Consider the following 25,619-nt stretch of genomic DNA (forward strand, 5'->3'; position numbering starts at 1 on the left):
ACACTGCTTTCAGGGTGCTTTCAGTCAGTCTCACCTTGTGTCTCTTAAAGCTCAGGTTATGAAAGGAGGCAGAGGGATATGTTCAAGATAAAAGCTCTCTGTAGTAATAGAGATGTCCAAAATTCTGATAAATCAGTGGCTGTGTGCCACATGCCAGAGTTTAGTTGGAGCAATCACCTCTCATGCTGAGAACTGAATATGTGAAGCCTTTTATTACTAGGATGATTTTCCTTTGCGAGCTCATCCTGGCTCTATACTGTAAGATTTCTTGCACCTTCCCCTGAAAATGGAGGTCTTCAAAAGCAAGACACTGAACTGAGAGAGCTGGGGAGGAAATCGTGCCCCTCTGCCAACCAATCTGGTTCCATCTCTCTTATAGCTGTGTTTTCTTTGTAAGTTATGTAAATAAATGGTGGCACAACTAGAAAATATTACTGCTGAAGTTCTCATTGAGGGGTGAGGGTTAATCTATCCCTCTAAGGTCAAATAGTTGAGCTTGCATTTCAGCTGATGTTTTGATCTAAGGTGGTTGATTTTATACTAAAGATTTGGAAAGTGTTTCACCTGGGCTAGGAGCAGAGCTGTGGGAGTGAGTTAAGGGTGAATGTGTAAGGGCAGAAGGATCTTCCCCTAAATCTGGAGGGGATGGCTCATTCTCCTCTAAACTGGCCAGGGATGGCTCTTTCTCCCTTACAGAGGCCAGAGGATTGCTGCAGGGGCAGCCAGCATGATTGAAGAATTTGAAATTAGAGGTTTCCCTCCTTCCTATCACTCTGATATTTGTCCCAACCTCCTTGCCATGGGGTTACTGTATCAGGCAGATGTGATGTGCTGGCAAAGTGGTTCATGAGAGTCCTGCCTCAGCCAAAATTATCCGGCAGACTTTAAATATTTGGGTCTGTGGTCAGATCTGTCTCGGCTGTTTATATCATCAGGTGATGAACAACTTTCTGCATTAATTTAATTCAATTTAAAGTCCTTAATTCTCTACTAAAGTAGTTGAGTACTAAAGTTCATTTGGCTAATTAAATTCATGTATGATAGACATAAGAAAATCTTCATAAATAGCAGTAAGCAGTGGAATTTGTAGCAAATTTTCATGTGAAGTGCTTGGAAACCTAAAATTTCCTTCCTGTTTTTCAGGCTGTGAGAGGGAAGATGCCTGTGGCTTTGCAACTGTAACTCCTGCTGGTACTGAAGCGCTCTGTGAGTTATACAGTGCTGCTGAAGCCAACTTCAACTGCACCACCTCTGGATTGGTAAGAATGATCATATTTAAAAATATATGTTTATCACAGTGCTATGTTTCCAATGTAAGTAAAGATCACAGAAGAAATGCAGGCTGTCACCTGACCCCTTGGACATTGCTCTTCCCCATGGCAGTGATAAATCCCTGCAAGCTGGTAAAGAAGCTACACCCAGATATTTCCAAAAATGACATCTGAATACCTCAGTGTTTGAAGCATCACACAGCACTGTTTTCCCTAAATCATGCTGAGCACCTGCAGATAGGATATCAGGTTGGTTTAAAAAGAGAGGGTTAATCTGGATAGTCCAAACTAGAAGTAGCCAGGTCAGTAAACAGGCCACCTGAAACAATTCTACTTTCTGAGTTCCTTCCTGTAGCCCAGGGTTTGAACTGTATGCTCTTTATCACTGTGCTGTTTTCCTGTTCACTACTTTAAACAGCAATGTGGCACTGAGGAGATGAGATATCAGCTGGATTGTGTAAAAATTGTCTGTATGAGAAAGACTAAAAAACGTCCACATGGAGTTGTGCTATGATAACCTTTGTGTTGTTCATTGCTCCCCATTAGTTTCTTAATAAAGAAAATGTATTTTAGGAGAGGAAATCCATTAGGTTGTATTTATTTTGCTTGGCTGTTTTCTGTCTCAGGTGCAAGGTGTCCTGGGGAACCCTGCTGCCACCAGCATCAGTGGCCTCAGCTGCTTGCTGTGTGTCAGGAACCCAGAGGGAGATGCCCCGATGGCCTTTTTGAAGAGAGGTACCAGATGTGAATCCCTCACCTAACTCTGACTCTGTGTCCAAGCTGGTAGTTATTTCTGTACAGGACTAAATTTGGGAGCATCTTTGTTTAAGAAGACACAATACTTTAAAGAGATCAACATTTAGTGACAGTCCAGAAACTTCAACAAATCCTTTTTTCATATCTTGATCCCTAGAAATTAGGAATACTTTTGTGAGCCATTTTGATGATTTTTGCCAGCAACTAGTCCCATAAAAACTCAAAATCTATCCCATATATTTTTGTTATGACTTCTCTTAACTAAGCAGTTTGTTATTTGAATACATAAGGCATTATTAATGACCAGCCTGTACATAATTTAACTTCACTTAACTTTTGATTGTGAATATTGTTCTAGTAATACACCAGCCAAAAAGTAAACAGCTCTCCATGAATCCCAAAACATTTCAGCTGAACTAATGAATGCATGAGAAAAACTTTTTTTATTTATTTATGGCCTGAGTGAAGCTGATAGCACCACAGACATTGTGTGTCCAGCTTTAATTGTCCTGCCAAACTGGAAGCAAGATAATCAAATGCTTCAGGGTTTGAGTTTTACCATGTTTTTTTTACTTCTATCCAAACCTCTGAGACACTATTTATTAATGTTAATAAAAAATAAAAGATCTAAGTCTCACCTGAAAATAAATCAAGTCCCCTGAGCTAGTTGTGATTGGTATAATCTTTTAAATGCCAGATCTCTTCTAGTTTTCTGGATCCAAAATTCTATGAATGATGCCCTCCTAGTTAGCAGAAGTCTTAATTGCAGATGCAGCTATGCTGGCCAAATGACACATTTTACTTTTTAAATGGGATAAATTTGTTTCATTTTGATCTGGGTGTTACTAACAGTGTAACTGAGTGCTTGATGGTGGAATATTACCAACCTTACTGCATAGATCAGTTTAGGAGCTCTTTGCTGGCAGTGCATTAAACCAGCTACTCAGGAATAATGGCACCATGTCATTTGATGATCTTATCTTGCCTCTGAAACTCAAAACCCAGAAAAAGACTTCTAAAACTGAGTTTTGGTCATAAAACTTTCAACCAGCTCCAGTCTGCAGGCAATTTTAAAACATTCTTTGGGCACCCCTTGAGCTCCTTCCCCTTTGTGTCTCCCCAGGACCAGAATTCAGCTCCTCTGGACTGAAGGCCTTTGATAGGACTGGCTTCCAGAACGTTCTATCGGGCGTGTACCGCTCCCTGGTGCTCCCAGCAGCCAGCACATCGCTGACTGATGCTCAGCTGCTCTGCAGGCAGGAGTGCAGCCAGGACTCCTGCTGTGATGGGTTCATCCTGAGCCAGCTCCTGCTGGATGCAGGTACTGACTGCCTGCCCAGGAAAGCAGTGCTAAATGAGCAGGAGTCATTGTTGGACACAGTGCACCCACCTCTGCACCATACCTGTCTCTACATCACTGACTTTTCTTTGGTGTTGGGGAAGTTTGAGTAATCCCAAGACCTGAGGTAGCAACCTGCTCTTGGAACAAAAATGGGCATTTTGAAGGGAAAAGCCTGACAGAGTTCCAGCAGTGTTTGGGCAATGCTCTTGGGAGCATGGTGGGACTCTGTGCAGGGCCAGGAATTGGACTCAGGGATCCTTGTGGGTCTCTTCCCAAACTCAGCCTGTTCTCTGTGTGTGTGACATCTCCATCTGGATGAGACAAATTGTTCTGAAAATACCTCTCTCCATACATAGACAGCTTGGTTACCAGAAGTTGGTGCCTTTCAGCTGATGCAGGAATAAGAAGGTGCCTCCAGATAAAGTTCTTGTGGTGCAAATAAAAATCAGCTTCCTTTTAAGAGCAGGAAAAAAGGATGCCAAAGGATCCCAAATTATATTATTGCATGCAGAAATGCTAAAATCTGCCAGGTCTGGATGTCTGTCTAGGGGAGAGAGTGGTAGTGGATGGATGGAGTCTGGCAGAGGTGGGACTTTGGCACAACCAGATTTTGCCAACAAGTTCAAGCACTTTATGCCAGTGCTTACTTTTTGCAGTTTAATTTCAAGCTCACATAGTATTTACTTTCCTCCTGGAGAGGCATTTCCTGTAGGAAATGTGAAGTTTTAAATGACATGCCTCAAGGACTTAAAGACAAGCTCTATCAACACCCAGGAGTTGGACTTGATGATTCTGGTGGGTCTCTTCCAACTCAGGATATTCTATGATTCTGTGAAATCCAGGCATGTGCTAGTGGCTGATATATGACAAGCACTTCACCAGTTTGGAGTGGAAACTGATCTTAGATTTAAGAAAATCTGTGAAAATCTGTCACAAATTATCTGTGAAAGTTTTCAAGAAAATATTTCCAGAAAATTATTCTCTGTTTTGGCATATCTTTTTTTTTCTTTTTCTTTTTTGCAACACAGTATTCTAGATGGTCTTGTAAAGTCCATTTCTTGATACATTTACAATCAAATTTTGTGTTCTCTCTACTTGTGAGTGTAGAAGTTGAATATCTCTTTGGTTAGGGTGACTATTTGGATCAGTTCTACAGGTAAATGCATTACTTGGACTGGAATTTTGCTTAAAAAGAAAGAAAAAAGAAGGAAAAGGTAACATATTCAATATCTTGTGTACGCAGTCCATAAAAACAAGCTAGAGAGGGCATTGTAAAACCTTAGAAGTGCCTTAGCTGTGACACCAAGTGCAAAGCAAGAGCTGAATGTTGCCTAGAAGTTATGGTAATTTTGATGCCAGAACGTGTGCCCTTAAACACTCTGGTCCCCAACTCACATCACAGTGCTAGGGAGACTTAGGCCTGGGATGGCTGAAATCAGGCACCAGTTCAGGAACCCATTGTAGTAAAAATGTACAAGTGCTTTTTTTTTTGTTCAGAATCTGAGATTTTAAGACCATCAAATGATTGGATGTATCTCTTGTGGTGCTATGAAGGGCTGAGAACATTGTTGGGTATTACCAGATAACAGTAATATTTTATTAGCTGATAATAGTATGTGCCTGAAATTCCTAAAAAACAGGCTATAAATGTTTAGTTTGGGTATGAGTAGCTGACCTTAGCACTCAAAATTGAACATATTGTTCTAATTTGCTTATTTAGGTTTTTTGGGGGTTATTGGGTATTAATACTTAAGAATACCTCTCTCAGTAACACAGGTTTAGCTGGAGCATAGAGAAATTACTGGGGGGCTTGGGTAGGTACAAAACCTCAGTGCAGTGATGCAGCTTGTCTTTTCCTGCCCCAGGTACCATTCTGTGCAGTTTGCTGAGCTCCCCAGATGTGCTGATCTGCAATGCCAAAGGGTGGAGTCCAACACCAACCTCAGCCGTGGAGGAGTTGTGTAAAGGTGTGACCTATGATGAGAAGGAGAAGAGGTTTTCCTTCACTCTGGGAGGACAAGTGTTCAGTGGATGTAAGTGAATTACCTCAATTTACATCAATTCTCCTTATTTGTTGTATAGACACTGTCTTATTCACCAGCCTGCCCTTGTGCTCTAATGCTTTTATCAAGTACATTCATATCACAAGAGAATAAGAATTCTCTGGCTGGAAGTATTGCTGGATAAATGGACCTCTCACATTTTGCCACATGAATATTAATGAGAGTTAAGACTGTGTTTAATATATCACTCTGTAATACCTACAGCATTTAATTCAGGCAGATCCAAGCCAATAATCTGTAAGAAAGGTAGAGTCTGTAGCAAAGATAAAAAGGGAGATGTTCAGACCTACATGGTAAAAGCAATGATAGGAAATTGAGTAAAGTTTGGCACCCTAGACCCAGACTATCCCCATAACACCTGGGACCTTCATCCTTAGACTTTTATGCATAGCTTAGTGATGTGTTTTCTATGCAATTTCTGAGCATTGAAAAAACATTTTTAATTTAAACAGTTGTTCTAACAATTTTTTTTCTTTATTAGCTTCTCAGTTGATGGAAGAGGCAGAAAGAAATTTCACTACCTACCAGGAAATTTACCTGTGGAGAGGTAAGTTATCTCACAGAATTTCTTATAAAAACTTATGATGAACTGTAGGGTGTGGCAGAAGTCAGTTCTATTATGGAAATGTCACTGTCACTTCATTTCATGCTGTCCAAATTAAGACACAACTCAGACGTCTATTTGGGCAGGGATGTGTAATCTGGAGTAATTCTTCTACTGCCAGTTTCATGAAATTTGGGTAAAATCTTGTGTCTGAGATAATTTTAGTATCCTTGAAAACAATATCATGAAGACACCTGCTTTGTCTCATCAGTCTCCAAGTACCATAGTAATTTGGCACTTTATGCCTAATAAATGGGTTATGTTTATTAGCAGAATAATTGTATATTTTGCTTTCTGAATCTCACCATGTACATGGCAGGAATTTGCACAAATGATTTGTAATAATAATTTGTGCTTTATAAAAGTGCACAAAGCCTTCAGAGGGCTGTGACTGAATACAGAGTGACTGTGGATGCGGCATTTACTTTTTTCATCCAAACAATGCATTTGGGTTTAGGTGCTCCCCAGAGCTGTGCAGAGATGGGTTTACTCATTCTTGATTCAACATTTGGAGGAACTGCCAGAGGAATTTTCCTAGGTGGTGCACTTTATTTATTTGTTCAGTTTTGGGAGCTGAGGATTATTTTGTCTTGTGAAAGAAAGATAAAGGGAATTACTCTGCTCTTTGATTCCTGTTTCATTCCAGACTCTGATATGGCCACCCGCATGAAAACCTCTCTGTGTGAGGCTGCTGCTTTGGAGACAAAGGATGATCTGGTGTTATCAGGTATTAGAGCAATAGCAGACAGAGCAGGCAACAGAAGAGAGCAGGGACAGGGTGCAGAATTCAACCAGAAAATATCATATATTGCTATATATATGTGTGTGTGTGTGTGTGTATATATATATGAACATATATATATATATAATAAACATATATATATATATATATATATATATATATATATATATATATATATATATATATGTGTGTTCATTATGGTATAGGTATTGTAAATTCCAGAGGATTTCTCTGAAGCAGGATGCTTGATACAGATTTTGAGAAAGATGTTCAACATGTAGGCCTGGCTTTATGATTCTTACCTTTGCCAGAATAGGCTGGAAATTAAGGTGTTAAAATGTTCAGTGTGAAACTTGTTCTTTTAGATTTACTGAGCTGAAGAGTCATGGGAAATACTATTTGACTGAGAAAAAGAATTTCACATAAGCCCGGGAATGAAATCCTTGGCCTGGATACCTGTCTATCTTTACTGCTATTGACAGTATGATTGTAAATGAAGGACATAGAGAAACCCAGGATGAAACATAATCACAAGTGTTTCTTCCATGCATGATGACAGTGAGGGACCTGTGAAGTTCTCTTAGCTCCTTTGTTATTCCAGGGTTTGCTCTTTGTTATATGAAGTCATGTATAGGTCCAAAATAATTTGTAGGAAGTTACTGGAGTTCACTGGGGTCTTCAGCACTATAATCCTAAGAGAAAGTGAGCAGTGGAGTTTGCTGAGAGCACCTTGATTCATTTTTAATGAATTAGAATCTTTGCTGAGGTGCCTTGATGAGTGTCTGAGCACATAATTTAATATGTGCAAAATCCTAGAAGGAAGTGAATTGCTCATGGTATTTAAAAGGAGAGTAAGCTAAACTAATTAAAAAAACTAAATATGCCCATTTACCTAGCAGAGCTCCTATATAGTTAGGGGTATTTTAAAGTCTAGATTTAAAAAGAAAGAGAAAAAAAAATGCACTTACTATGGTGGTTGAATTATCTTGCATTTACCTGCCAAGGCATGAGTGCAGCCCTCAGGGTTCTCCATTTTCCTTGCTGGGGCTGATGATATCATTAAAACCTGCAGTTATGCAAGGAATGCAGTTTTACCTCCATCCCTAAATCTTAGTCTGGGCACCAGCTGTTCAAGAGAAACTGAAGGTTGAAGTTATGACCTGAGGGGTAACAGGAATTATAGGTTACCTTTTCTAGGAAGTCATGAATGCATCTGTGAAAATGTCTACAGAGCTGTTATCACTTGATAATCATTTGTAAAACACAAAGTAACATATCTTTTCTAGTTTCTTTTTCTAGTTTCTGATAGAAAATTCAAAGCTACAGTGCATTTTCAGCATGCCAGTAGGTGCTTCAGCACCTGACAGAATCATCAGCATGTCTTCACTTGTTTTCATTATGGTCTGAATATTTCACTGCATGTGAGTTTAAGTAATACAGTGTCCACAATTGGACAAATTGGAACTGGGGATGAGATCTGCTGATGATATTTGATAAATAAGAAAGTATTTATGAAGAAATTTGTAAGAGATCAGTGAAGATCTTATAAAAAGAGTGTCCATTTCTTTTAATACCGGACCCTTATTTAAGGGGATGAATTTGGGAACAAGAAAATAGCTGTGATTGATTGTTTCAGAGGGAGCTCAGGAGATATAAATCACTGCATACATGTCTAAAGTTCACAAGCAGGTGACAGAAATAAGTTATTTAATGTGGTCTGTGGGAGCATAAATTCAGAGAAATGAGCTTAAATGACTGAGATAGGTATTAAGCTTGTCAAGAAAACTTCTAAGACTGAGAGGTGTAAAAGACTCTCAAGGGAATATAAGGGAACTGCTCTATTTTGAATTAACAAAACATAAATTAAGGAATTACAAACATCCTTTGAATCCTCATACTTAAATCCTCTGAACCCTCATACTTCACTGTTAGGATATTATGTCACATGACAGAGTAGAGCAAACCCTCTAATTTCTAGGAGCAGGAATTCTCATCTAGTTTTTGGGTGTTGGAAACAGTCTGGCAGTGCTATTTTGTACAGTGCAGCTCAGTGAGGAGACACTGCCTACAGGAGAGTCACTGTGGGTGGACAATTCTGTTATTAAAAGCAGGCTTTGGTGTATTCTGGCCCTACAAAATGATTGCAGCTGTATTTTACTGAGAAATGCAGAATCTTATATATAAATAAATTTAATTAATTCCAGATGATAGTTAATTTTTTGTGGGATTCTTTGTTTGTTTGTATCTCAGATTCCACAAAGGATCTTTTCTACCTAATGGACAACAGCCAGATACAAAGTGACCAGAACTACTCCCTCCCTTACCAGCAGTATTTGATCTTCAGGCAGAAGTCCTCAGCTGAGGAAGCTCTGCTGTGGTGTCTCACACGTAAGGCATCATGGGTACTGCTATTCTGCAGGGGATAATAACTAAATGAAGTCTTTTAACAGGTGTTACAATAATATTGAGTAAAAGCTTTAGACTTTGGGGTATTTTTTGTAGGCAACTTCTAAAATTTTAATGGGAATTGTCAATGTTTGTTTATTCCTTACAGTCTTTGCCTGCCGTGGCAGAAAGGGTGCCCATAATTCACCATCAGGGTGCCCCTGTCATGGGCAAGAAAAGTCAAAGGTACAGCTTTGGCAATGCCCTGCTGTTCTTGAAGTGTACCACTCCAAATAAGGAGGTGGAATAGTGGTAAAAGAAGGTAAAATGCAGATAATTGGGGTTAGTGATAAATTATATTTTGATGCAGTAAATGGAGAAGAGTTTCTAGCTCTACCAGGAAGTCAGAACTAAGAGTACTAAGCAGAGCACGATCCCTGTAAGAAGTCAGTAGAGCTATTCCTGTTTAAAATTAAGCATTGGTACACATGTTATAGGAGCCATTGCCATGGTAATTAAGAAATGGATTTGACAGCTTTGGTTCTTTTCTGAAGGTGTGCTCTTATCCTGGGATAAACTTCAGAACAAATTGCTGTGAGCAAATGTCTTGAATAGTTGATTCTAAGAAAGTTATGTTTAATTTTGTGTGATGCTTGAATGCTTCAGAAATATTTTTGTAAAAACTTGAGACATTGTAGACATTATTGTCCTTTTTATTTGTTAGAGACCACTAATGATGCAGAGTTCTCTTATGATTATACAATTTGTATGTCAGATTTACTAAAAAAGAAAGACATTTTTATGAATTAAAATATTATAGAGAACCAATGCACTGGAGTAATGCTTGTTACAGCTGGGGAATTTATCTCTCCAAGTAGCTGTGCTGGAGCTCCTTTACTGTGCTCTTCAGGTAAACTTGCTTTTCAGTGCCACTGGGGCCAGAATGTGTCCCTCTTTCTCTTGTACTTTACATTAATTAAATTATTTAATTTGCAGATTAGTAGGATAATATTGAAATTCTCCCTTTTAGTTGTTTGCTGATGGATAGCTTTGCTCTGAAAACATGAAGGGGAGCAGAGAGGGAAAGGAACCCTTGTGTGTCTAACTGTGCATGACCTTGCTCCCCAGGTTGTGCCCAAGAGGAAGAGTTCTGTCGAATGGCAGATCTGCAAAGTGCCACAGACAAATACTTTGTGTGTACCCTCTATCCAGAGGCACAGATTTGTGACAGCAGCATCAACCAAATACCAGGAAACTGTGCAACTGTGCTACCCTGGCAGCCACAGACTCTGTACCATAAAATAGGCAAGTTTTGCTATTTGGATGTATAATGTCTGCTCTAACCCTGGGAATGCAAGCCAGTGTTTTTGGCTGTGGGTTCTGAGATAAAAAGTCTGCATGTATAAATGAGTCTTGGGATGTGATGGCGCAAGGGAAGGTCAGGCTGTCTGGGATATGGTTTTTCATTTTCAGTTCAGAATTGAAAGATATCAACCACAAATTTCACTCTGTCCACATCAGCCATTCCCAAGTCAGAGAGGACAAGTGGATCTCAAATTTGTATTTTAGTTTTAGCCCTTTTTATAATATGGGTGAAATAGGAATGTCATTGGAATGTCACAATCTACCATTAAAATTTCTACAGTAGCTAAATAATGCAAAAACTGAAAGCACCGAGTGTAATTCTTATTTTGCTTTGAATATCTTTTAGCAAATGCAGAGCTATAGATGTGAATTTTAACCTTTGCTCTTTGGATACTTGGGAAATTCAATGTTTTTCTCATAGGGCACATGAAAGAAAGCTGGACAAACAAGCGTGTTTTCACAAGAACATGTAATTTTGCTGTGACAAAAGTAAAGGTCCACTGAACTGAGCTATTCAGTCATGTCATTCTGGGGAGCCCAAAGGGCAGCATGGGCTGAATAATGCATGAGCACACTGGAGTCTTCCAGTCTGTAGCTGTATCCCAGTTTAAGGCCTTGTGGAAGAAGTAGCATCAACAGGTCTCAGCAACAAAACGCCTGTCTCGAAGTCTTTCCTTGGTGATGTAATTTGCTAAGCTTTCAGAGCCTTCACTCAGTCATTTTTTATTCATCTTCAGGCTTAAAAATCAGAATTTTCTGTGACAGCATGAAACTATATTTTAATCAATGAGAGCTCAGCATAAAAGCACAGACTGGACCCCTACCATTTGATTACTTGGCCAGTTTTTGTATACAACAAAGTTAAACGGATTATTCTAATTTTGTTTTTCTTTTTCCTTCCAGTGACTCTTAAAAGTTCTGTGAAGAGCTTCTACACGCGTGTACCATTCCGGAAAGTAACAGAAATCTCAGTGAGGAGTAAAACTGACATGAGCAGAAAAACTGTTTCAAATGGGTAGGACGTGAAAGTTCCTTTGTTCTCCTTGGAATTTTAACCATGTCTGGAATTCCAAGGCTGTGTTATGCAGATACAGGAATTCAGATGTATTGATCCAAGAATTGCATTGTTTGAGAGTATTTAATGAAGAAAAGATAACATATGATTTAAAGGAGATTTATAATTGAGTTATAAATAATAATCTATATAATTATTAATTATAGACATGATAATTGTTACTTACAATGCTACTATTTACCAGTTGGCCTGCTAAATCCCTTACCAATGATATACCAAATCAATTTAGGCTGATATTTTTAGGGCAGATATCAAAATAATTATCTAAATTAATAGATGAAGTCTAATAAGTATACTAATCAAGCATACATTCATCTACATATAGAAAGTGTATGGAAGTGTGTGTGTATGCTGGTTCTGCAGCCTTATTGTAAAAGGTTCACAATCTCTACAAGTTCTCATGGATAATGTTTTTCCTTTCCCAGGTTTTTTGAGTGTGAGCGTTGGTGTGATGCTGATCCCTGTTGCACAGGATTTGGCTTTTTTAATGACTCACAGCTGACAGGTATTTCCCCCCTGTTTTTGTTTCTAAAATAATTTCAGTCTTTCTTCAATATCTTGATTTTACCCTTCTTTTGCTCTGAAATGCACTTTAAAAGCCCTTTCAGATCTCATGTACCTCTTGTCAGCACCTTTTTGGGTAACCATAACCCTATCTAGCCGTTCAGTCCAATGATACGTTCCACATTTCAGAAATTATTAAAAAAACATCATGAGAATGAGTCCTTAACAGGCTGCAATTCCAACAGCATAAAATTCAAACTGATAAAACTCCAGTTTTTTCTCATTCATCAGCTTCTTTTCCAACTGTTACTTGATTTTTTCCCCTTTTATGTTGTTTCATTTTTTAAAGCCTAAAGGACTCTGAAACCTATGTATTACTGAAATTAGGTGCATGCAAGCACATAATGTCTGTGGATATTCTGGGGCAGTTTAACCTTTTTGCTTGCTTGGTTGTCTGATCTTCTCTGCTCCCAAATTTTAGTCTTCTGCTTGAGGAAGAAAGTCTTCAGCTGGTGTTTGAAACTGGATACCACCGAGCTCAAAGTCGTTGAAAAGGATTTTAATATGTTATTACAAATTCAGATTTAGGCCACTGAAATGTGTAACTTTGGTTTTGGTGGAGTCATGTGCTAATCAGCTCTCCCTGAGGTCATTAAATGGGCTGGTTTTATAATGCATTTTGGAATTTGAAACGCTTCAGAAATACATATTTTTAATTCCTTTTTTTTTTTTTTGTTGTTGAGCAGACAAAATTTTCACTTGGTCAAAAGTGAATGGCCTATAAAATTAATCCAGTGTGTTTTAGATAAGAATTAATGTGCAAATAAAAAATAGTTGATAGTTTTCATGCCTCCATATGATCATGTGAAATTTGAAGTCTTAACTGAATATGATTTTGAGTTTCTTGAAGTACTTCTAAAATAAATAGAAAAATTTAAGGTGCCCAACATGCAAAATGGAACCATTTTTATTTTATCTGATTAGTATGTAATATCTATGACACATCATACATCCAGTCTTGGCACTCATTTATTCAAGAGAACTTTCAATAGTGATTTTAACATGAGCTGAAATCTTCAATAAAACTGTGTTTCAAACCCTCCATAGTTTTCAGGAACAAAATTATTTACACTAGAGCTTTTAAAGAATTTTTATCTTTATGTAAGTAGGGAACATGTTTCAAAATACATGCAGATTTTTGACTGCATTAGCATGGAAGGGCTCCTTGCTCAGAGTTGTGACCTTTGCTCAGGGAAATTCACAGTGATTTGGATTATAATGGATTTTAATGCTGGTACCCACCTTCCCTCACAATGAATTCAGTGGGATTTTTCAGCACTAGTTTCAATCATTTGCCTCATTTCAGGTATTTCCGTCCTTTGATTTCTAAGTTGGTTGAATTTCACTTAACACTCAGTGGAGCCATGCTGTGTTCTTTTTCTTCACAACACTGTCTAGAAAAGGAAAATTTTCTTCCTTATTTCTATAACCACGTGCATCCTTGGCAGGTGGGAAGACTGTGTGTGTGACTCTGAACAGCCTTGGAATCCAGACCTGTGCTGAGGAAACAAGAAGTGCTTGGCACATTTCAAACTGCACTTCACCAGATGCTGAAGTCAAAATACACCCATTTGGCTGGTATCAAAAGCCTGGTAAGTGATGCAGGACACATGACCTTTCTAGTGGATTTCTGCACATTGAAGTTTATTATTTGGCTTCAGTGTGTGAAAATTCCAGCTTCCAGCTGTAGGACCCATTTGCAAGGACCTCAAGTAGACAAGACAAATAAGTACGTGCAAAGGAAAGAAGAGTGCAATTTGATGTCCATTTTAATAGAAAAGGAATAGCAATACATCAAAGATGCATAATTTAATTTCTTACATTCTATCAGAAACTTGTAGCCAATGTCAGAATTTAAATATATTTTACCTCACTGCGCAGTCCTGATCAGGAAATCATTCTTTGTTTCTCATTCCTGGGCTTAGGATTTTACCATCCATGTGGATGCATAACCTCAAAAGGTTTGGGTTTGCTGCAGAATTTAAAATTCCATTCTGGTTATTTTGGTTAAAGAAAGGATCAAGACCAAATTCCAAAGCAGACTTGTGTTTTCAAGCAGCAAGAAGCCATCAGGTGTTTAAACAGAAGAGCAGTTATGAGGTGTTGTGTTGTTTTCTGGGGAGGAATCAAAACCACTCCTAGTGAAGATGGATTTTATTTTCTGTGGAGAAAAAAAAGCTTCATTGCTGTGTTGAAAACTTTAAATAGGCTTCCCATTTGTCACACTCCTTTTGGGCAGGTCTAGTTCTACTTTCTTAAGCTCTGATTTCGCATGACTGAAAGAATAAGGAAAGCAATTGCCCATCTGAGTTTGTCTCCCTTTATGGGAGGACAGCCTGTTTCTTGGTCACACAGACACAACTCCTGAGCTGAGAGCCCCCATGGGGGCAGGTCTGATGATGTTGGCAAAATCAGGGAAAATTTTTGAATAAGGAATACTTTTTTCTGCTTTTATACTGGATTATACCCTTAGTTCTTGCAGAGTAGAGAAGGGCTGATAGCTGAGAGGAGAGGGGGACAAAAAGCATGGATGTCTATTGTCCAGGGAATGGGATAGAAGGATAATCCGGTTAAAGCTGTGTAGAGATGGAACAGATATTATGTCAATACAGTGTATTTTGCAGTGTTGATAAATAAAACCTTTATTCACACTCTAAGTGTCAGAAATGTAAACTGAGTTTGACCTTTCAAGACTTGCACTGTCGCTGTGCCCACAGAGCCATCCATGTCCTCTTGTAGGGCAGCCCTTGTTAAAGGGTAGAGGCAGCATGGAAGTATTTTGGAAGCTGGGAAGGGGTGGGCTGAGGGTCTGGCACTGAGAGGAAGGGAAAAACACCCTGATAAAGCAATGGCAGCATCCTGGTGGCAGGGGGACTTGACATGCAGACAGGGCTAAAAGTGAAACAAAGAAAGGTGGAGCAAACAAGAATAGCAAAGGTTTTGATACATTTCCGTTACCTGGAATTGTTTTCCCCTTGTTGGCAAAGAACCAACAGAAAATAAAGGCTGTTTCTCACGTGCCAGACAGAGAGATGATGAAGAGGAGCCCTGGTGTATGCAAAGTAGGGAATGTTAAGAGAGACAGTGACATTTCCTTATGCATTGAGGGAGCTACAGATGTGTTTCCACCATACCACCCAGCAGGGCACAGATGTTTATGCAAATGGAGATATTTACAGACAAAAATTTGTATCAGTTCTGCTGTGTGTTGAGGGCCTGAGAACCAGGAAAAGGAACAAAAAGGTTCTGAGTCTAAAAAGGAAAATGAGTAAAATTTGAAGGAGTGATTTACTGTAGGCAGTGGGATATTAGCATGATGCAGGGTCTGTGGCTGTATTCCACAGTTTGGTTTGAGGAAGGCACTTCTGTCTCTGTGTTTCATAACAGGCTAAGTTGATGTGTATCTGTCTGCTGCACAGCCCTGTTCATGAGCTATTTGATTTTGTATAGTCAGAGCTGCAGCTCAGTCAAAAAGGAACATAAAGCAGAATTTCAAAGACTTTTTGGATAAGACTTTTCCCAATCCTTCACTGCTGTGAATGGGAAAACCTCTGAGTTTTTAGAAACATTTATCAGTTACGTGCATGGGAAATACATACTGGAAGAAGTTAACAGAAAATCTGATCTGTCATCATCTTCTGTAGGGATGGTCATTTATTATGGTCTTAGTGGAGGATTTGTAACTGGTTTGACTAGCCAAAGTGTTCTACAAAATATGAATGCACAGCGGAAGCTTCATTTTTATTATTTGTGATTGTAAAATATTTATGGGAAGTATTGGCAAATGAGAAGTTTTTTATATGGAAATGAATATGAAGTTTTGTGTATGATGAATTCTTATTTGCACTTCAATTTGGAAAGTGTTGTGCAGAAAACTGCTTTATTTATAATTCATATTTCTGAGAAATTCCAGTTTGCTGGAAGCAGAGAGAATCTTGTCTCTCTCCTGGTGCAGAAACACAAATACAGAGAGGGGCATAGAAAAAACACAGAAATACTGAAATGAGTTGTTCATAACTGCACCTCAAAAAGCATTTGTAGAAATGTTTATAAATACAAAAATTTAGGAAAATCTGGTTTCATGTACAAGCTCAAAAGGATTAGATAGAAAAGCAGCCTTGCATCCAAACTCTTGGTGTTTGTGGGGAGAAGATTCAACATCCAGGTCTGAGAAGTAATGCTGGAAATATTGAGTAACATTGCATTTTAAACCTTGAAGTATTATTGTTTTTAATGTTTATTTATTATTTATATTGTTTTCTGCTTTTAGCTGACTTGAAGAGCACCATTCCCAACCTGTGTCCACCTGTTAATTTACCTTTCAGGCCAGAAAGTGGTAAGTGTATTTATGAATTGAACAAAAACCAAAACCAAACATCTCCCCCCACCAAAAAAGAAAAAATAAAGAGAGCAGTAAAACCCCCCCCCATCCTCTATCTTTTTCATATTGCTGAAAAATCACACTATAATGAAAATGTTCCCCATGAGGTCACTCATTTAGATGTTTACTCATTTTCATTAATTGTGTATCATTTAAAAGAAAGACCTGTCATGTCCACACTGCTGACCTAATTTTTCACACTTGCTACCACATGAGACAAAATATTTGTCAGGACTGATGAAAAAAGTTATTTATGAGTGTGGATGTTGCTTCACTTTCCAGATACAATAAATCTGGTGGCACTCATATGTGTTATTTTAAAAGTGGGTGGATCTACTTAGTAAATGAAACTTAGCTGCTCTCTTTCAGGGCTTTGTGTCTACTGACCCCTAAAAATCTATGCAAATTGTCAGCAGCTGCAGGCTTCCCTGAAGTGTCCTTTCCAGAAATACACTGCATTGCTGAAAAATGCGGTGTCTAACAGAAAGGAAGAGAATGGACTTATCTAATAATTGATAGCTTATTAGAAAACTCAATTTAACCCTCCAGTTATACTGAAATTGAGAAGTCACTTCCATCTCTGCCTTTGATCTGAGCAAATATTTAATCTGATTGAAACTGTTTTTCTTTAAACTTTATTCAACTGAGCATGCAGGGGAGTTGATATTTGCAAAGAATTTTCAATACTCTGTTCAGAATTTATATGATCTGTGTTTTCATCATATCCATAACCACAAGTCATAATCAAGTTTGGTCTATTTTTAGAAAACTTTGTGATTTTTATATGATGAGTTTAATGCAATAGAAGGAAAACTCCTATCTTTGTAGGTAAGCAGAAATAATTTGTGTGTGGAACACTTTGAGGAGGTGGTAGAGGAGGCCTGGCCTGCAGGTTGGGCAATTCAACTCCTTTGCCAAGGATGCTGAATATTTTTCCCCTGGGATTTGGAAAACAACTTTACTGAAGCTTTCTTCCTCCCAGAGAGAAGCTTAGTAGTAATTTTCCTTTTATGTTTTTCTTGCTTGCTTAAATCTAGGAAAACAGTGCCCTGAGCAGCACTTAAGAAAATCAGGAAATTGGGTCTTTCTGCTGTTTGCTTTTGCCTCTAAGGCTGCCCAGAACAGCAGCCTCAGCAAGTGAGGTGCTCATCCTTTGTAACAACCCTGATCTATCACACACATCCATTTCCAGGCCATGTTTCCAAATGCAGAGCAACTATGGGTATCTCTGGCTAAGCAGCCCAAGCCAGCCGAGCTTCCCACAGGGATGCAGGATTCGGGGTTAGAGTGGTTGTCCTGGGTATTAGTATTTAGGAGAAATACTAATAGTATGTAGGAGAAATCACTTAATTACAGAACACAACCAGGCTAGAAGTCAAATTAGCACCCATTTCCTGGACACTTTGGGCCCCTGATATCACTGATATCAAAATGCACCTGGACACCATCTGTCCTTGTTCTGCCTCATTTTGATAGTAAAAGTACCAGACTGCTTATTTTGGTCAAATTATGAACTGGGCTGTGTTGTCAGAGGTTTTAGAAAATTTTCAAAAACATTGTTTCCAAACAATTTATGATTGTATGTTATATTAATATGTGCTACAGAAAACAAATTGTTTTAGAGCTGGGCATCACACAAAAGCTACTAGCATTTACTGAATTTTGTACATTTTGGTAATGCTTGTACATGGGGATAAAAAATTACCGTGTCTGCTCTGTGGTAGCCAGATGGTGAATGTGAGAAAATGTCACTGATTAAAGGGCACTGCCATGAGTAGATGTGTGTGTGTGTGAATGTAAGTGTATCTATACATATGAAAAATAGAAATTATTCATCAAAAGATCAGAAAAATACTTAAATTTGTGTACTTTGCCAGAAGGTTCTGTGAGATTGTGAATTGATGTTATGTCCGATCTAGAGCCTGAGTTAACTGGAGCTCTATTAAGGCTTACATTTCATTGAAAGTTAATGCCCTGACTGCGTCATTTCTGCATCAGCCAGTTTGCAATGCTCAGGACAGGGTGCCCAGCGCTTTGCTTCCTCCCATTTGCAGTTACAATGCTGCTCCTTTCAAAATCTGTGGTGTTTGCAGCCCCAATGTGCTTTAAAGAAACCCAGACAAGCAGACTTATTTTCAGCCTGGTGGGAAGAAGATGCTTTGCCTGTTTTACTAATTGTTCTTCTCAACAGAGAGGATGGAGGCATTGTAGGACCATAAAACAACAGAAAGATCTCAACAAGTTTTTACAAGTACATGGATAGCAAAAGTTAGGGTAGGGAAAATATGGGGCTGCTGAATGGGGCAGGATGAGAAAGGAGATGGGAAAGGACAAGGTGCCTTTTCACCTCAGTCTTTCCTGGTAAGTCCAGCCTTCAGGATATTCAGACCAGGGGGAAGATTGCAGCAAGGAAATTTTAGCCTTTGAAAAGGAGGATCAGGTCAGGGACCAAGATGGACATACAAATCCAGGATTGCAGAGGGAGCTGGTTAATGTCATTCTGAGGCCACTCTCAAGTACCTTTGAAGGTGATGAGGGGATATATATTTTCTTTCTGTTCCCTGGTCTGGGCTTTTGAGGAAGTTCCTCAACAGTAATCGCCATAAAATGTCTAGAATCTGCAATGACAAAAATAATTTTCAGGAGCAACTTCTTTTCATGTCTTTTCCTAGAGCAGCCTGCAGCCACTAGGGAGATGCAAGAAAAGTCCCTTCCCTATGTAAGGCCAATCCTGGGAGAGACCCAGCAAAAGGAGAGGGTCAGGGTTCTTCCTGTTCTTTGTCTTGTACCAGAATGTTCATCCAGCAGCCCATTGCAGCCCTGTGATTTCTCTCAAAAGCCTGAGGCTCCAGTGGGCTTTTCCCAAATTATTGCCCCTACAAACAACCCTATGTTTCTAACATTCATTAGCCTTTGGAAAAAGGGAATTAGTGCTCTGTAGTGCCGGTAGCCCACTGATCTCTAGCAGGAGGGAGATGAAGTGCACAATGGCTTTCACCTGAATTCTCATTGATTTTTGTTGCCTCAGCAAGTTTTGCAAAAGCCTTTGTGCTGCAAGCCTGAACTCTCCAAGTCATCTCATCTCCAGGCTGTAGTGTGTTTATCTCAGTGCATGGTTTTAATCTTTAACTGAATGAACACTTCCATTTTCTTCTATGCATCTTTTGCATGGAGCAGAGCAGGCTTCTGCTGGTCTGTTGTGATTTCCACACAGTTTCTGTGATCTCACGAGTGATGCTTGAAAAATTGATAGCCTGAGCTGACTGGGAAAGTCCAGCTTGTTAGGTTTGGAGCATTTTTTCCCCTGTAGAAGTTCATGTGCTGTGATGACACTGAGCATGGAACCATCTGTGGGGAGTTTCAGGTACAATCTGTGACCTTTAGCAATGGGAGAACAGATGTTATTTTAAGACTGCCCATGCTGAAAATGCTCATATGTCATCCTGCAGTCTTGGTTTACTTAGGCTGGTATTTAAACAGCTCTGCTCAGTTGTGTGAACATCTTGGACTGTCTTATAAAGAGAAAGCAGCCAAGTCTCATAATTAGGTTTGAGATGGAACTTCCTGCAGCCAGCTGTAAGCTGGGAGAGATAAGAAAATGGGGTTTTTAATTATATGTTTTTTGTTGTTATTTTCTAAACATGCAATGCTATTGTTCAAGCAGGTTATGCACAAGGGTTTGAGTTTTGGAAATTTTTATGTGTTTGCAAATTAGTGTGAAAGAAGCAAAACAATCCATGAGACGTATTACCTGAATTTCTAGAAGGAACACTTGTGCTTAGAGCACACTGGAGAGCCTGAAAACACTCCTGTGTATGTGGGAGGAGCAACCTTGGTGACTTATGACTTTTTAAATGAGATTTATTAATTGAATACAGTAATTATCTAAACTTCAATGATTTTTTTCTTCAGTTTTGAATAGAGCATACCAATCTATCTTAGATTTGGCAGCTGTTGGGAGGCAGTGGCCCTTACAGGCTCCTGCATGGCCCTGTGGAGTACACAAAGATCATGTGGTCTCTGTTCCCACTCCATGCAAATCAAATAATTGACAGAGAAACCACCCAGGCATGTGGATGCAATGATCTCAGGCCCTTCCTGTTGCTGCCTCCTATGATCCCCCAGTGATTTATAGTCCTTCCCTTGAGGCAGGACTGAGCAGAGCAGTGGCTACAGCATATTCCAACATGGGAGTAAATTTCCCATTGGGCTAAGTCTGCCCATGGGGTATTTCCATTCTCAAGAGAGATGCTGATAGCAGTACAAGTGCTGGTGTAGCTGATTTTGGTGATTAATAGCATCATTTATCTTCCTGTTTTCCCATAATGTAGAGTATTTGTCAGAAACATCCTTAATGTGAAACAAAACCTTATTTTGTCTGTTTTTGGGAACTGATTTACCATGCTCCCACACAGCAAATTTGATCCCTGACATGGCATTATTCTATCTTTGGTCTTTAGTTTGATTTTTATTGTTTGTAAATATGAAAATTTTAGCCTTTTGAAAACTGTTTATTTTAAACCTGGATAAATACCTAGTACATTTTTAATACCTTTACTATATCATTTGCTATAATTGGCACCCCTAAAGGAGACAGAAAGCTTGTATTTAACAGGAACACAGCAAGATTGCTCCCTACTAAAGGCCATAAATGCACAGTTGTTATTTTTGAGACTTGTCTGAGGTGTGATTACAGTTATTATGCGGCAGTTTAAAGAAAATAATTCATTTTGAATTATACAAATCTCAATGGATCAACAAAAACAAGAAGTAGTTCTATTTTAGAAAGAGTATATTTTCTGCAGGTCCACTCTGAGTTGATGATTTGCTGGCTTTGAAGATTGTTGGTATACAGACAGGTTAGCAAGCTATTAAAAAAACCTCTGAAAACCAGGAGTATAAAGCACTGAGTTCAGTCTGTAAGCAAGTTTTGGTTTTGAGTCAGGGGTATTAAATATGGCTCACAAATTTCAGAATTAAGATCATAATTTGTTTTTCAAACATAAATCAGGCATACTGAACCCAGAGGTCTGATTTATGTACCTCCTTAACCTCATATTGACCTCCTCAACTTCATAAGTTTTCTTTTAAATTTAACTTGTTATTTTAGTAATCTTCTGTATCTCTGTCTCCTTAGATCAAGTGTTAAATTTTGCAGCAAACTCATAATTGATGCCTCTTTTCTTCCACTGAAGTTAGTGATGAAACTTTTGTTGACTTTATGGCAAGGATTTTATAACCTCTTTGCCAGGAAATCTATTCCGGTCTTGTGCTCTTGTGACTGCAGTGGGAGCAAAGTAAGGCCAGTGTGAGCATTTTTCCAAATCCAATCTTAAACCTTGCCTACCCAAACAAGAACATCTGGAAGAGAGAGGCTCTCTATATGGGACATCTATAATTTTGAAGTAAGAGTTACAGGGATGGCTGGATTCAGAGAGCTGTAATTATCCAATGAAAGCCTTTGCCAAAATGTGGGTTGGAAGGTCAGCTCTTAACCTATTTATAAACCAGAAATGCCTTCCAGCCCATCAGGTGCACTGTACATTGCCAGGAGCACAGGGCCAGGCTGCAGCTCTGCCTGGTGAGAGCAGTTTCTGCATGAGACAAGTTGAGATCAGCCATGGAAAGTTGTGTTTTTCTCACAGAATGAAGTGGGTGTTGTGGCTGTGGGTGTTGCTAAATCTGCTTTCAGGAGAAGGGAAGAACCAATATCCAAAATCTCTTTAGCAGTGCACTGCTGGCTGTCAGTGTCCACAGTGGTGCCATGCACAGCTCTTCTTGAGGTTGTTGGATAGAAGTGGAAATAGGATGGGAGTGGAGACGATTGTTAGGGTTAAGAATAGGAATGTGTTTAGGAATAGTGAGAGGTCCATTACTTTCACTTGGATTTGCACCAAAGATAAGTGGCTCCTAAAACCATTGGATTACTGTTATCCTTTGAAAGTAAGGAGACTGAGGTTTTATACTCAGATACAAGAGTTAACAGTTCTCTCTGGTTTTACCTCTCCTTAGCTCTGGGTTAAAGAGTTTTGCCTGTTGTTACAATAAGCATTAATGTTTCTGTGTCTCTCTGCATCTTGGGTCAGCTGGGCAGATAAAGGGGAAAAGAAAAAACTGTGAGTCTCAGCATTTAAATCTGACCTGAGATTGTGAATGCTTTGTCCAGGATGGAGGATGAAAAAAAACAAAACAAAACAATCTGGACCCCAAACCAAACACAAAGAACTTCACATGTGGGAGGTGGAAAGGGGCACTTCTGATTTGGGGCAATGAGTAATCAGTTTAGGTAGGAATGTATGAGCTGTGGATGTTTGCATCATGAGTGGTCTCTCTTCCATACCTAGCATGGACTACAAAGTGACAAGTGTGCCTCATATGTATATAAAAGATATGGACTTGACTCTATCCCACACAAAGAGACAAAAGAAATTTCTAATGCAGAAGTAGAAAGTTTAGCTTGTGAAATTAGGTATAGGAGAAAAAATTCAAGTGTAAATCCAAATCCAGAGGTGAAAATCCAAATAGTTTATTTTGTTTTTGTGGATTAATTTTGAATTTCCTTCCTGAGAGAGCAAAGACTCCTCTGAAAGTTTGGCCTGTGGGAAATGGAGGCAAATGAGGACGGTGAGACTTGCCCCAGGTCACTTGGTGAGTCAGGGAAGAGACTCTGGGGAAATATCTTCCAAAACCACTGGTGCACCCAGACTTTCTGTGTCACAGTGGAATCCAGACAAGGCTCTCTTTTGAAAGAACCACAGCTGGTAATTTGAAGCTTTGTGTTTGAACCTAGAGAGATTTTGCTTGTTCCTGTGGCAGGACCTCAGCTGCTGGTACTGTGGACAGCACAGGATGGCAACGTTGCTCTTGTAAAAACAAACCCTGAGTCATATTGATAAAAGAAATCTCTTCTTGTTCCTCAGAAAAAACAAACACAACACAAACTGAAAGCATAAATTTGTAAGATTCAGTCTGGAAAAGAAAGACCTGGGGGGACCTAGTACTGCAGGCAGAAAATCTCTTCAAAGGATGTAATGGTTAATTCTCCATCACTTAAAATTGATGTGTATTTTTAAGCATCTTTCTAAACAAGTGCCACAAACTGTCACTCTAAATGTAGAGGCTGAAGTTTTCTAACATAGGTTATGCAACAGCTCATACTGGATGTTTTTAAAAAGAGAAACCATTGACAATAGAGAAAATAGTAATTTCCACATGACTAAAATCACTGTTCCTGTAAAATAATTGAGTATTCAGTCCTCAAAGGGAAGAAAAAAAATCCAGTGCAATGAGTCTGTCACACAAGCGAAGCTGTGGCTGCAGGGTCACCGCTCCTGGCTAATTCAGATCCCCCCTGATCTGTAGCACTGGTGATGACTTTGCCTCTCTGTGACTCCAGGAAGGTTGTGGTGTTAACATGACACAGTGCAACACCACATTAACCTTCATTCATGCTGAGAGCTGTGGTCAAACTGTCTTTCTGAGAGGGGGAAGCTTTGGCCATCTTTGCCAGTCACTGATTTCTCAGTAGAATAAAAGAAATGTTTAATGAAATGACAGGTCATGACTTTTGTGTCTGTGTGGGTGAATGAACTCAAGGGCAAGATCTGCTCACCAGGAATAGCAAAGGAGCAGCTGACTCTGCTCTCTCCTCACCCTACAATTACATGGAGAGAGCAACGCCAACCTGCTGTTTAGGACTCAGTGGCCACAGCAGGCAGGACCTTTTGCTTTTAAAACATATTGAACTTCTGAAAGGAACTAAAATAATTAAAGGCCCATTCTGTCCCAAACCTTCTGTTTTGTCTTCTGTGTGCAAAATTAAGAGTTCTCAGATATTTTTATCTGTTTGTGTATGAGAAAAGAATGTTTGTGGTATTTTTTAAAATATAGTTTGAGACAGAAGGACAGTCCTTGAGGAACACCAGGCTTAGTGCATGTGTGTGTGTATTTGCAGGCTCACACAAGTGCATGGATGTTAAATGTATATATGGGAATATACATATATGTAATACACATGATTATATTTACACATATACATGTATTTGTGTATATTAATTGCTTTAAGATAAAAAGCACTTTTTTAAGATAGAAATTGTTATTGTCATGGTAAATTTAAAACTAGCTTTTCTTTTTTTTTTTGTCTTCTTCATAATTTTTGAAGCACAATAAACTTAAACCAGTATGTTTCCTCAATTTTTCTCTATTTTTTGGACTTCTTCCTGTTGTAATGTAATTACAGCTGTTCAGAAACCTTTTGTTTAAATCAGTTGAATTTAACTTCAAAACTGGATAAAGCTGCTCTGGATTTGCCTGTTTCTTTGCTAAACCTTTTAACCTTACTTTACTAAACCTTGTTTACCTTTGTAAACCAGTTAATATCTGACCTCTGAACATGGGATTGGACCTTCAAGCCAATTAAAGGCCTTTAAATATGTAATTTATTCTCAGTTGATGCAAAGGAAAATGACACTTGTACATTGAGGAACTCCCCAATGCTTTTAACTCTTTATTAGGTTCCTCCGAAATTTTTACTTCTCCTTCTAGTCATATTATTCTTTTATGGTTCATTTTTCAGAGTATATGGATGCATGGCAACCCTTAAATATGTCATCTGTTCTCCTGGATTCATCCATCTCCCACTTTGAAGTTGTGGATGTTAGCAGAGATATATCTAATGACTTCTCCACTGCCAGAGATTTTTGCTTATCTGGTAAGAAATGGTCATTCACAACCTCACAGAAAATACTGACTTGTGAGCCTGAAAATCAAGAACAGCTTTCCCACTTCTGACATGGATTCACTGATTTTACTTGTCTTTAAAGACTATCCCAGTGTTTCCTAGTCTGAGAGAGGGGGTCTGAAGTAGTTTAGAGATAGATGCAATAGATATAAATGCTGTAATATAATACAGCAAATTAGGTAATTTTGACACCTCTTGGGCACAGAGATCTCTTACTTCTCCAGGCATTGTACAGCTGGGAGAATATTACAGCAATAATTAAAGCAATCATGTCTTGTGTTTCCATAGAACCACTGCCATTTGCTAACCCCACCTGCCAACCCCTGAAGCA

General features: G+C 38.9%; 1 protein-coding gene across 1 annotated transcript in view; it reads left to right on the forward strand.

The window, feature by feature from the left end:
• The window catches only part of TG (thyroglobulin), a 152,098-nt gene that overhangs the window by 47,837 nt on the left and 78,642 nt on the right, over positions 1-25,619 (forward strand). The window contains exons 24-36 of the mRNA XM_026790985.2: positions 1,144-1,259; positions 1,898-2,006; positions 3,151-3,348; positions 5,235-5,402; positions 5,914-5,979; positions 6,683-6,763; positions 9,029-9,166; positions 10,292-10,468; positions 11,432-11,543; positions 12,029-12,108; positions 13,616-13,759; positions 16,438-16,503; positions 25,124-25,258. Of these exons, the coding sequence (XP_026646786.2) occupies positions 1,144-1,259; positions 1,898-2,006; positions 3,151-3,348; positions 5,235-5,402; positions 5,914-5,979; positions 6,683-6,763; positions 9,029-9,166; positions 10,292-10,468; positions 11,432-11,543; positions 12,029-12,108; positions 13,616-13,759; positions 16,438-16,503; positions 25,124-25,258 (1,590 nt within the window). The remainder of the gene's footprint in view (positions 1-1,143; positions 1,260-1,897; positions 2,007-3,150; positions 3,349-5,234; positions 5,403-5,913; positions 5,980-6,682; positions 6,764-9,028; positions 9,167-10,291; positions 10,469-11,431; positions 11,544-12,028; positions 12,109-13,615; positions 13,760-16,437; positions 16,504-25,123; positions 25,259-25,619) is intronic.

This window comes from Zonotrichia albicollis, chromosome 1 (assembly GCF_047830755.1).
Source record: "Zonotrichia albicollis isolate bZonAlb1 chromosome 1, bZonAlb1.hap1, whole genome shotgun sequence".
NCBI lineage: Eukaryota > Metazoa > Chordata > Aves > Passeriformes > Passerellidae > Zonotrichia > Zonotrichia albicollis.